The 12,469-nt window shown below is 40.5% G+C and overlaps 1 protein-coding gene across 1 annotated transcript in view; it reads right to left on the bottom strand.

Moving 5' to 3' along the window:
• Positions 1 to 11,412, bottom strand: part of tmem132e (transmembrane protein 132E) — a 155,617-nt gene extending 144,205 nt beyond the window's left edge. Inside the window, exons 1-2 of the mRNA XM_088012438.1 lie at positions 9,237 to 11,412; positions 5,170 to 6,127 (exon numbers count right to left, since the gene is read on the bottom strand). Coding sequence (XP_087868564.1) covers positions 5,170 to 6,127; positions 9,237 to 9,315 — 1,037 coding nt within the window. The 5' untranslated portion in view covers positions 9,316 to 11,412. The remainder of the gene's footprint in view (positions 1 to 5,169; positions 6,128 to 9,236) is intronic.
• Positions 11,413 to 12,469: the final 1,057 nt, after the last annotated feature.

Raw genomic sequence — 12,469 nt, 5'->3', positions numbered from 1 at the left:
GTCTCTGAAAGGAAGCGCTGCTGAGTTAGCTCTGGCCATCGGATTTCTTACTATTTATGCAGCGCTATTATATTACTGACGATTAGACAGACATTTTCTGCCGCTGAGAGAAAACCACTGCGCATGTCCTGGAGCGCCGCGTGCGAGTGAAAGGTGGGGAGGGAAGGGGGAGGGAGAGAAACACGTAGTTGCTTGGATTTTAATTGGTGCGTTTTGCATCCACTGAAAACAAAGATGTTAACAAATAAACTGGACAGTATGCTGCACGTTTAGTGATATTTTCACAGTTGCGGTCTCGACTGGTCTTGAAATAAAATGCCGAGTCCTCAGAGCCCGAGACCGAGACAAGACCGAGACCAAATGCGGTCGAGTCCGAGACGAGACCGAGACTATCAGAAAACGGTCTTAAGACCGGACTCGAGACCAAGACCGATCTCGAGTACCACAACACTGGACACCACACATATTATTTGACGTACGGAAATTTCACGCATGCATACAACGGTGGAGGGCAAAAAGACTAATGATTTACATGTCATCCATAGCCGCCCTTAGAAATGTAGGTATTGATTTCGTGCTATGATCCACAGCAAAGTGATGTGTATTCGCCAAGCTACGCAGATTCGTTGCCATAGCAACTGACAACAATGCCACTTCATGTTTTAGGATTTAACACTAAAAAAAACATTCAAGAATTTTGCACACAGAACATTCAGTCGGTTGTTGTAGTATGTTTTAGGCTTAATGTTTAATAAATAAATAATTGCTGTGGTAGATTAGCTACCGCTTCTACTTTACTGAATTATTTAGACATACAAACTACCCCAAAAAACGCACGTTTCATTAAAAAAAACATCTTTATGCTGTCTTACCTTTATCTATCAATGAAATGCATGCACCGCTAATTCTGCACAAAAATATCCGTTCATCCAAAGCCAAGTCTATCCTCGGCATGTCTTTTCTACTCCGTTTGAGAATCGTCAAACTCTCGAAGCAAAGCTTTCAGCTCTGGTGTTGGTCTTCTTTTAGTTATAATCTCCTGCTTCAAATGGAAATCCACTTTAGAAAACTGTTTAAGTGTAGAAATGTAGTCTTTCATGTTTACGTCGGAAGAGAGGAGGAAACAAATATATCGCTGTACTTTACTTATTTACTGTATGGCTAGCTCACTGTGTCTTACTCTGCAGTTGTGGAGTCACAATATCTGGGATCATGAGCGCCCCCTGCCATGAGGCAAGAGAACTGCCTGCCTCCCCTGGAGTCTGTTTTCTGCCGTTCCTGATCACTCCTCCGCACACAAAACACGATACACACACAGTTGGTGACAAAAAACACTGTACATTATATACATAAGCAAAATTATGGAAAATCAGTCCATATATTAAATGTTTTTTAGCCATTTCATTGCCGGCGTACAGACAGGGCGAACATGCTCCCATAGAATGGCAGCCAGTGTAGTTAGCGAGAGGTTGCGCAATCCCAGGTGAGGCTCAGCTTCCTACTGAGCATTTGAATGGGAAAATGCGAAAATCCAGCGATTTTGAAGAAAAAATCATCATAATTGGTTAAGCTAAGAAAAAAATAGATACTTTATAGTACAAACCACAGGGTGAAAATAGCAATGTAAATGGTTTTATTATTATATACTGTCAGTGATTCTTGAGAATAGGGACAAAACAGGTCCTATGGATAAAGCATGAAATTTGAATAAAATATACACAAAATATATTTTTTTCAAATATCTAACTAAACTAACCTGGGTCATGTGAGCACAACAATGTATATTTTTCTTTTTTTTGCTGAATATTTTTTTATTTTAAACATTGTAGTCGGTGGATGATGCCTGTAAAAGCCCTTGTCCAGGAGCAGAACTCAATACATTCTTATAGTTTAAAACAATTAAAGAAATACTAAAATTATATATTATGACAATTAAGTATAAGTAGTCATATAAATAATTATAAAAGTATCGATAAATTGAATTAAAAATAATTTTTAGATATTTTCCAACTCCGTTAAAATTTGTCCTTAGTTTTTGTCAACACCGTCAGAAATGAAAAGAATGTAAAAAAATCAGGCATTATTGGGGGGCACCAGAACTTCTGAGGACCCCATGACGTTGTCTTTTCTCTTCCTTTGCTAGGAGGGCTAGTTAGCTACGGTTAGCTTAAGTTATTCTTTAGTTTTTTCTTCTGTTTTATTCCTAAGTTGTTTGTCACAACCATGATGTGTCACCTCCATAACTGACAATTTACAAAACTTTGATGAAATTTTGCGAAATAAAAGCTTAATTTTGGTAAACTGTAAAGATTTAATGGACCTGACGAGCTACAATATGGCCTCCTTCAGAATAACATCATATAAATTGAGGTAGTTTGGCATTTCGTCAACTCCGTCAGATGTCAACTCCATCAGAGTTTTTCTGACTCTTTCAGTGAAATTGTTGTCAAATCTCACTTAATTGTGCAATTAATTCATTTTAATGTATTTTACATGAATTGCATTACTTCACATGTACCAAGTTTTTCATTTTATTCACTAGTTTGTCACCACCTTCAGTTCTGTGTCAACTCCGTCATGCACTGTCAACTCCATCAGATGGACTTTTTCTTGTTTTTTGTTTTAAATAATATTTATTTTATTTCTTGAGAAGCATTTGTCTGTAAATTGAGTAAAAATATCACTAATGGGGTATTTTAAAAATCATTTTAGATTTATTTTTGTCAGATGGTGATGACAAAGTTTTGGGTCAGGTCGATTAAAAATGTAATTTTTAAAAAAAAATTCGCAACTGGGAGCCTGTACCTTAGCATCTTCATATTTTCTAAACATTATTTGTCATATTTGCATAAATAAGGTTGAGAAATAATAAAAAAAAAATATGGGAAAATTAAAACCCATTTTGTCCCTATTCTCAAGAATCACTGACTGTAATATTTTTCCATGATGACAGGTGAGGCTCTGCCTCACCTGCCTTCCCTGACCGCACGTCACTGACCTTTTAAGAAGACTTAGTGATCTTGGGGTGAAGCAACTAGACTCTAGTTGGGTCACCTCTATGTCTTGAATTTGGGGGGGAAAAAAATCTGATTTTAATTTTATTTATCACTACAGAAGGGTTCAGTGAATACGCATATGAAACTGGTGGGTTCAGTACCTCAAAAAAGGTTAAGAACCACTGACTTAGATAATACTAATTGTTAGCATCTAAAGTCATTTAAGTAACTGAATAAAAATTGGGTCATAAATACTGAAAATAGAAACACTTATTGTAATGAGAAATTTTGAGTTAGTATCTTGAATTCAGCTCCAGATAAAAGGAAAATGAGCTAAACAAGATGAATAAATAATATTTCTAATCTTCTCCTGGATTCAGTTTGTTTTTCTCCACAATATGAGCCAGAAATATCCTGCAGTAGAGGGGTAGCATGCTCCAGTGTGTCACCTCCAGCCATGACTTGACCTTTAAACACAACCTACTCTGAACAGCAGCTTGTTCTAATGGGAGGAAAAAAGAAAAGAAGAAATCTCTGGTCATACGCCAACATTTCAAATAGGTAACCCAAGAGAGCTGCTTTACTATAACACTATCTCTTCCTCTTTATCTTACCTGACTTTAATTACTGCAGGCGCACCACTTTGAGCAGTGAAGGGGAAATTAATGGGAAGGGTGAAATACGTGATTACATGCTCATCTTTCCATAATGAACAGAAACAGCGAAGCAGCTCGTGTGGTAAGAGGCCAAAATGGCGAATACTACATGAATTGGAGTTGTTTAACATTAGCTGCACATGCATTCACTCCAATTCACTCCATGAACTGATGCCGTCAAAGAATGCAGGAATTCATCTTGAGGCAACGTAAAAATGTTGATCTGGGTGTGAATACTGAGCCTGAAGAGGGGAAACCCGTAGCAGGGATGAGTATTGCAAACATTTAGACACAGAACTGTGGAAAAGTATTTGCTCCCTTACGGATTTTATTTCGGTTTTGGTCTTTTTTTGTCATATCTTTCTGTGTTGAACTGCACAGAAAAATATGATGGTGACATCCATAATATTTGTGGAGTCTCTTCCAGACTGTTGGATCTTGAACTCTGACCTTAACTGGGACAAGTGAGTGTTTTTCAAAGTGAGGGCCACCAGGCGGCGCTGTGGGGGCCTCAGAAAGTTAGAGGGAGGAACAGGAAAAAAAAAAAACTTAAGCTTTTAATCATAATTTTTAATGTTTTTCAATCATTTTTAAAAAAATAAAACAGTTAAAATAACTTACATTTTATGACTGGCTGCCAGTTAAATTCATCAACTTGCTTATCTCCTCAGGCTAGATTAAGCAAGCAAGAAAATCTTTCTGTCAAGAACAAGGCCAAAGAACCTCTGCTGCAAAAAACACATCAGAATAAAATCTGATGTAATTAACATAAAATATTCAATATTTTCTTATACTCTAAAGAGGGGATTGTGATGAAAAAAATTATTATCTGGTAATAAAGTCATGATTTATTATCTGAAAATAAGATTTTCTCACACAAACTCATGGCCATCTAAAATCGCAAGATATGAGGGAGCATTTATTGTAAATAAGTGTTTGTAAAAGTTGGATAAAATCAACATTTGAAAATGTGTTGTATTTATTCTGGTTGTATTTGCCTACTATTTATTTTCTTTTAACTAGAACATTTTTAAAATTTATTTTAACTTTTTTATCTAACATTTTAGAAAGAATCTGAAAGAGCAAATACTTTGTGAAGAACTGTTATTCTGAACAGTCGAGGTCACATGACAGCAGTCAACATTTACACCATGGTTTTATGGTGTAAATGTCCAGCCGACTGGCCAGATTGTACCAGATTGTACTGTTGCTCAATAACTTGTTGACAACACTGTTTGAGTAGAAAATGTGCAAGAAAAAAATTTTTTTTGTAAGATTTAGTCATATTTCATAATAGATTCCATGATTTAGGTTGGAAAAACATAAATCATGTTCATGTGTTAGATTCATGTGTTAGTGATGCATTAAAATAAGAAAAAAACAAACTAAATGAACCTCTGTTGTGCATCTCTACTTGCCAGTTTCTCAATAAAAAAAGCAGAAAATGGGCTATCAGAGATGGAAAGTGTGTGTTATCAAGCCACCAGAGCATCAGTGAACAAAGAAATGAGTCTTACTTGAGGGTGAATTGTTCCACAGTGGAGTTGGGCATCAGGTAGAGCAGGATCTTCAGCGTTTCTCCAGGTTTGAGTGGTTTCTCTGGCAGCCTGAGGAACATGTTCTTGTCCAGCTGTTTGTCCACCAGCAGCTGCTCCTGACTGGCCTGGTAGAGGCTGATACTCCCGATGCGCAGCAGAGGGTGCTGTGACAGAGGTTCTCCCCTGGTCCCGCCGCCCCCTCTGTGACCCTCGCTGCACTCCCCGTCCAGATTGGGCTCGTGCAGCGTGTAGTACAGCTCAGCCTGCAGCGTCTCACTGGTTAATCCATCCAGGAGCCCGTTGCCGGAGCTTTTCCTGCGGCCCAGCGGTGCCACATTGGTGTTGAACCAGGACGGAGGCAGCTCCAGCTGCGCCAAGCACTTGGCCAGATTGCCCCTCATGCGGCAGGACGTCTTGATTTCCCGGACGTCCCTGAAGCCGTGCAGTCGGATGCATGGCAGGTTGTCCTGAGCCTTGAAGTCGTCCCAGTCACGGCCTGCAATGTAGAAGAACACCTGGACGATGGGGTTGTTGGAGAAGACCCTCGCCTGGACAATGAAGGCCCGCACCTTCCAGCCGACTGTCAGCTGGCCCGGGATGTCCAGAGGGCTGGCTGGCTGCAGCAGCTCCTTGGATAAAGCCTGGTCCTGGGCAAAAGGCCCAAAGCTTATGTTGATGGCGGGGAGGTCTTTTGTCTGGAAAACTACAAAACTCTCAGAGCGCTGCAGCGGATGTCCGGAGCTGCTGCTGCTGCTCCTGCTGCCACCGCCAACCGTTTGTCCTGTGATCTGGGCCTCCCGCAAGAAGAAAGCCAGTTGTGCATTGGACATTTTGAAGCTGGCAGGCAGATACACACTGGGTGGTGGAGGGCTGGCTGTCATCGCTGAGGCGCTGAACAGGACATCCGAGCTGGTTGGGGAGAGTTTACCTGCAAGAGCTGGGAAGAGAAAAACAAGGGTGATTAAACTATTCAACAGATTCTTTAAAGGTGACCTCTTGTGCTTCCTTGGGGATAGGTCAATGGGCTGTACAAAACATGTTCATTACATTGTTTGCACAAAAAGTTCATTTTCAGATGAGATTTTAGTCTGCTCAGTTCTGTCTATTTTTTAGCTTTAAATCCAAATAAGATGCTGCTGACCATGCACCTATTCTTCACACTCACATGTTAAATAGATACAAAATAATACAACCATACTTCTTTGAAAAGCAGAAGTGGAGTCTGCTACACAACCAACAAGATGCAGCAAGTGGTTTCTGAATAACAAGTCAAGAACAAAACACTTGTCTTTTCAAGCAGCGAATACATCAATAAAACCAGCTGACCAGACATACTGGAACTTTATTTAGTTTGCTAGGCAACGGGCAGAGTGCAATTTGGGTTGCTAGGTAACAGCACAGTGCGAGTTAACCACCAGGAGGTTATTTATTTATTTATTTTTAGTGATTTTTATTTGAGAGTGGTGATAAGTAGGTAATGAAAGAGGGGGAAGACATGTGGCAAAGGTCATCTGGCTGGGACTTGAACCTGAACCTGTGACCTCTGCGTCAAGGACTAAGGCCTCTATATGTGGGTTCTGCTTTACCCCTCCACCATGACAGCACCCCAACCAGGAGGTTCTTGAAACAACTTGTTTTCCAGACACCAAATAGCATCAACTTATTGGCAATAAATGACTATGTTTTTTTTGTTTTTTTTGTTTGCTTTTTTAAGCAATTGGGCTGCTGGAAGCACCTGAGACACAAAAGTATAACATGCAAAATGTGAATTTTGCTTAATAATTACTATGTAGATAGAGAATCGTTGACAAAAATGAATCAGGAAGAGAGACCTCTTTGTTGTGTTGGATGAGTGACAGAGTCAAACAGGTCAACACATGCTAATCAGATAATAATCTACTGCTGTCACACGTCCAACAAACAGTCTGGTTTATATTACTGAACTGTCAACAAGTCACACAAGGATAATTAAATTTAATATAAATTTGTATTCAAAATATTAGCAAAACAACAAACAGGATGGTGTGAGCGTATTCCTCTATGAGGTCCCAGATGTTTTCTAAATAATAAACTTTTGGGGTACACCAGTTGCCATTTTCTGGCCAATCAAGATCTTTAAAATGTTTGAATGTTTCCGATTTCGGCCGATACTGATTTATTTTTTATAAACATCAGATGTTGAAGGGTCACAATACTTAGTGCTCTCAAATATAAATGAAATGTCAGAGCATTGCTTTCCAAACTACTATATTAACCAAAAAAATAAATACATTATAAAAAAAAGCTAAACTTGCACAACAGGTTGGATCACAGAGCTATTTTGAGCCTCTTCAAAAGCAGCATTTTGCCTTTACAAAATCACAAAGCTTGAGATTCATTGACAACAAACAAAACAATTTAAACCACCAATAAGGTGACTGGTGATTTAAGTTTTCCTTGTAGTACAAAAAGAAAGTATCCAAACACAGCAGTTTAAATGAAGATAAGATCGATTTCACCCAAAATCAGAAACTGTGGATGATCAGTTGGTGCACGACTAGGAAAAACCTATCAAGATATGCAGAAAAGAGTCTGAGCTCAGCAAAATGCTTTAAAATCAAAACTAAAACCAGAATATTGTGGACAAAAAATCTAGAAACTAAGCCTTGATTTCTTGCCATTTTGGCTTTTTTTCTTTTTTTCTTCAGCCATTCATCAGCTGTAGGTCAACAAAACAAGTTCTACAGCACAGATGGGACATATGGACTTAAAGTTTAACAGAATATTTTGTGGTATTTACTGCCTTAGTGATAAAAGCAATGATAAAAGGGGATAAAAGTAATGGGTTTTCATTTTAATAGATAATTAATTACTTAATCATAAGTACTGTTTTTGGAAAAAAAAAAAAGATCAAAAACAAACCAGCACAGAACATCTTACAGATAACTACAGGGCCATTACAATAAACATTTTCTCACTGAAGAACAAGCAATGATTTAAAACAGGTATATTTTGATACTCTCAAAGAGTGGGAAAAAAGGCCAAACTAGATGAGTATGTGGAGTTTATCAGTTTCACAATAAAACTAGAATTTCTCATTTCTATACTATTGCTAAGTGGTACAATAATCGAAATTCCATGGTTACCTATGAGTGCAGTAATGATTTGAAAACACCTTTGCTTAGCCAAGCTATCAGCAAGAAGCCCCAATCAATTAAACAGCAGCATTTGCTGAAAAGGTTTAGTTTTCCAAAACACTCATCGACAGGTCAAATGAAAAACTGGTTCTAGGGGACGTAGGCAGTCCAACAGGTGACCATGTTTAAGTTAAAGTAGTCTGAAGCATGGTGGTTTAGCCATCATGATACAGAGATGTTTCTAATGCTATTCTACCAGGAATACATGACTTATATGAAGTTATCACCTTTTGCTAAGCAAGAAATGCTCTTCAAATGGGTGTTTTCACAAGACGACCACCCAACAGAGACCAGTAAACAAGCAGCATCTTGGTTCCAGACCAGCAACATTGATGTTAGGGAGTGACCAGCCGAAGCCCTCGACCTTAACCCAATACATAATTCATGATGTAACATCAGACATCCTGTTTCTGAAGAGAAGTCAGGACATGCACAGACACTGTGGTCCAATCGTCCTGGATCAGGAAACCTGTTCACAAGTGCAAGAAGTCGGTCGACTTCAGACAACAGATGCGAAGAAGTCCTCAGAGACTGTGCTTTTACAATGAATTATTAGTTCGGTGAGTGACGACAAAGCCAAATATTTGTAAGCAGCCCATTATTAAATTCAGCCATGTTTTGATCTGGAACAGACTTGGCAGTGTCCCCAAAAGGATTGTACGGAAACAAAAGCCTTGAAGGTTTTTAAGCTTTACTCACTTTTTAAAAAAAACACACAAATATTATTTTTTCAACCAACTGTACATAATACACTAGCCTTAAGTCACAAAGTCAGAATCCTTCATTTTCAAACACCATTACCCTACAATTGTTGAGCGAATAAAGTAAGGTAAAAAAACTTAAGAGTGAAAGAAAGAAAATGAGACATACTTATGAGAATTATCCAGAGTTGAGCACAAACACACAGTTGCCTGTCCCCATAGTCCAAATCAGAGATTAAAAGTCCCATATTCCAAGTGGTTTTATCATTGAAATCTCATCCTTTAAATCTAAATTCAAATTTAAAACCAAATCAAAGGTGTCCTTTTGAAGTAAATCCTCTTCCAAAGCGGTGTTACTCCATGTAAATCTGTTGGCTCTCTTAAAAATAAGAAATCCTTGTAGAATAAAGAATGAATGAGTGAACAAAACAGCTGGAAGCGCCGGCAGTCCTTCACTCGCTCCTGTCCTTGCTGCCAGCTACACAGAGCTCCTTAAACTTGTGCTTCTCTTGACGCCTTGAAGCTAACTCTCTGTTAAAGAGTGGCTCAGCCCCACACGGCAGCGCGGCGAGTCCCAGACTGTGCATGGCTCCGGGACAGACCCCGACAGACAAACTGAGCCTCCTCCCGGTTGGTGGGCTGTACGAGGACTATAGACAAAGCCTCTGACGCTAGCCACCCCCCTTCCCAACTCTCACCCCCTCTACATCCCCACATCTCGCCACACCTAGTCTCCAGTCTATAATCACTGTGTTAGCTCTGGGTGATAGTCAGGACCCGCAGCCCTCTGAGGATTCAACTTACACCACACACAAGAAACACACTCCTGCCCGATTTATCTTCTCCCTCTCTGGCTCTCTGAACGTGTTCAGGCAGACTCATGTGAGCCAGAGAGAGAAAAAGAGGTGGGGGATGGATGTTTTGCTTGAATGCCTTAAGGCAAAGAGAGAGAGAGGAACAGAGAGAGAGAAAGGAGTGAGGAGGAGAAGTGGTAAAGCAGGGATTAGATAAAGGTTATTGATGAATTAGCTTAGATATGCTCCTCCTTTCTCATATATCCACCCCCCTTCAGAATGCTCCGGCCTCATGAGAACAAGGGGTTACCGGCACAGGGGGAGGGGTGCACACACTGCCATGCTGCCTCACTCACATGTGCCTGGAATTCCCATAGTGAAAGAGGAATCCGCGGACCTGTGTGTGTTGGAGGGGGGTCTATACGCTGAAAGGGAGCAACAAAAGACGGACACTTACACCCATGGAGGAGACCCGACAGAGGCAGTCTCCTTATTACCTCAAAGCTCTCTAAATCACAGGAATGTGTGCTCTCGTCTCGGTCGACTGACAAATCCACAACGTCCCACTCCAGAAGACATCCCACCGAGTCGTGCTTTGGGGTCCGCCATACAAAGCTCCCACCAGTGCTGCTGCATACTTTACAAGCCACACAACAACATAAAACTCAGACTCCACCACTAATCCGTGCCTCAGGAAAGGATCAAATATGTGCCTCACGTTTCAGGATACACACACTGTCTGCCTGCCAACTCCAATAATCAAAGTGGTGTATTTTTACCTACCCGCTGCTAAAGGTCTATATGATATCACCGCCGTGTTTAAACAGCGTTGCTACTTTGCTTTATTCCTCTCACTGTCTCGAGGTGGATGTAGCCTTCAGCTCTGACAAAACCTGAATCCCCAGATCTCCTGGCTCTTTAGCTACCTGTGAGGTGCCCTTGAGCAAGGCACTTCAGGGAGAGCATTTTTGAAAGGCTGAAAAACACCTGCTGCAGGTGCATCTTTTTTTTTTTTTTTTAATGGGAGGGCAAAGGAAACTCAAGTTAGCACCTCATTATACAGCTCTTTTGGTACGAGTGACATTTACTGAACAGTAATTTGACAGGAAGAGAGAAGGGGAAGGCTGGGAATCAAACCAAAGACAAAGCCTCTGCATATGGTGTGCCTACTCGGCCAACAACATCTATACACAACTTTTATTATTATTATTTGAGGTTTTTGAAGGTCATTCACTTAACATTCACAAATTTACTTTTTCCACATAATGTGCATTATGTGCAAAAAGTACATTTAAAACCCTGATGTTTCATGTTCTCAATAACTATTGAGAGCAGAACTAGCTGAGATCTTGTCTATGAAGTCTGCAAACATGCTTGTGGCAAGAAACATCTGTGGTAGAGTTCAATGTGCATCAGAAACAACTTCAACTTTGTGCTAAGAATTCAGACTTTGTGCTAAGAATTGATTTGGTCCTACAAGGACCAGATATACATTAAAAGCATCTCCTGCAACCCACACTCCCACAACCTCACAAAGTGTCTTTCAGCCCTTCTCCAGACCCACAAGTACACATACACCAAACAACCATGATCTCTCTGCAATTTTGGTCCACTGTTCCACAGTCAGGACAAAATAAGCCTGAGCATCTTTCCAATAACCCTAGAGTAAACCTTTCCAGGGAAGACATTCCCTGATAGTTGGAACACACACTCCAGTTCCATCTGAACATTATCTTCCATTTAATTCCATTTAACCCAGGGTTGTGTTGCAGAGGCAGCATCCTTAACAGAGAGGCTCAGGCTTCCCATTCTCCTGTCACTTGGGTCAGATCCTCCAGGTGAAGCTTCAAGGTGATTATAGGCCAGTCGAGAAATGAAAGGACTGAGTCTTCCTGTGGATCTCCTCCCAGTGGGACAAGCTTTGAACACCTATACAAGAAGGCTTCTCTTGATGAATAGGAGCCACTACTGTACTGAGTCACCTCCCTGATGACTGAGCTTTTCACCCTATCTCAAAGGGAGAACCCACACACCCTGCAGAAAAAACTCATTGAGACAGTTTGTATCAGAGATTACGTTCTTTCTGTCACGACCCAAAAGTTTCTGACCATAGATGAGAGTAGGAAAGTAGATCAACCAATATTTTTGCCCTTTGACTCATGTTCTCTCTTCACCAGGACAGACCAGTACATCGCCTCCATCACTGCAGATGCAGCACCAATTGACCTATCAATCTCTTGCTCCAATTTTTCCTCATTTGTGAAGAAGACCCTATGATCTGGAAGATCCAGACCTGGAGACTGAAGACCCAGATTGGGTGCGACCTTTAAGAAAGGTGGTCAACATGCAGTTTGCAAAATCTACAATTGGGAAAAAGTTTTTTCATTTTTTTTAAGGATTTGTCTGCTCTGGTGGCCTTTGACAGTTGTCAGACAGGAAAGTGAGTTGTGAGAGAGGGGGAAGACATGCAACAAAGGTCATTGGGCTGAAACTTGTGATGGCCCTGTCACATATATGGAGGCCTTAGTCCTCCATATGTGGAGGACAGGTTTTGTCAGAGCACCCCTGTCGAGTGCTTTACCCCTGCGCCACTGCCACACCTGGGATT

This window comes from Poecilia mexicana, unplaced genomic scaffold, assembly GCF_051168715.1.
Source record: "Poecilia mexicana isolate PSO_F unplaced genomic scaffold, ASM5116871v1 scaffold_14, whole genome shotgun sequence".
Taxonomy (NCBI): domain Eukaryota; kingdom Metazoa; phylum Chordata; class Actinopteri; order Cyprinodontiformes; family Poeciliidae; genus Poecilia; species Poecilia mexicana.
The sequence above is the reverse complement of the archived record's forward strand: the minus strand, read 5'-3'. Positions and strand labels throughout refer to the sequence as shown.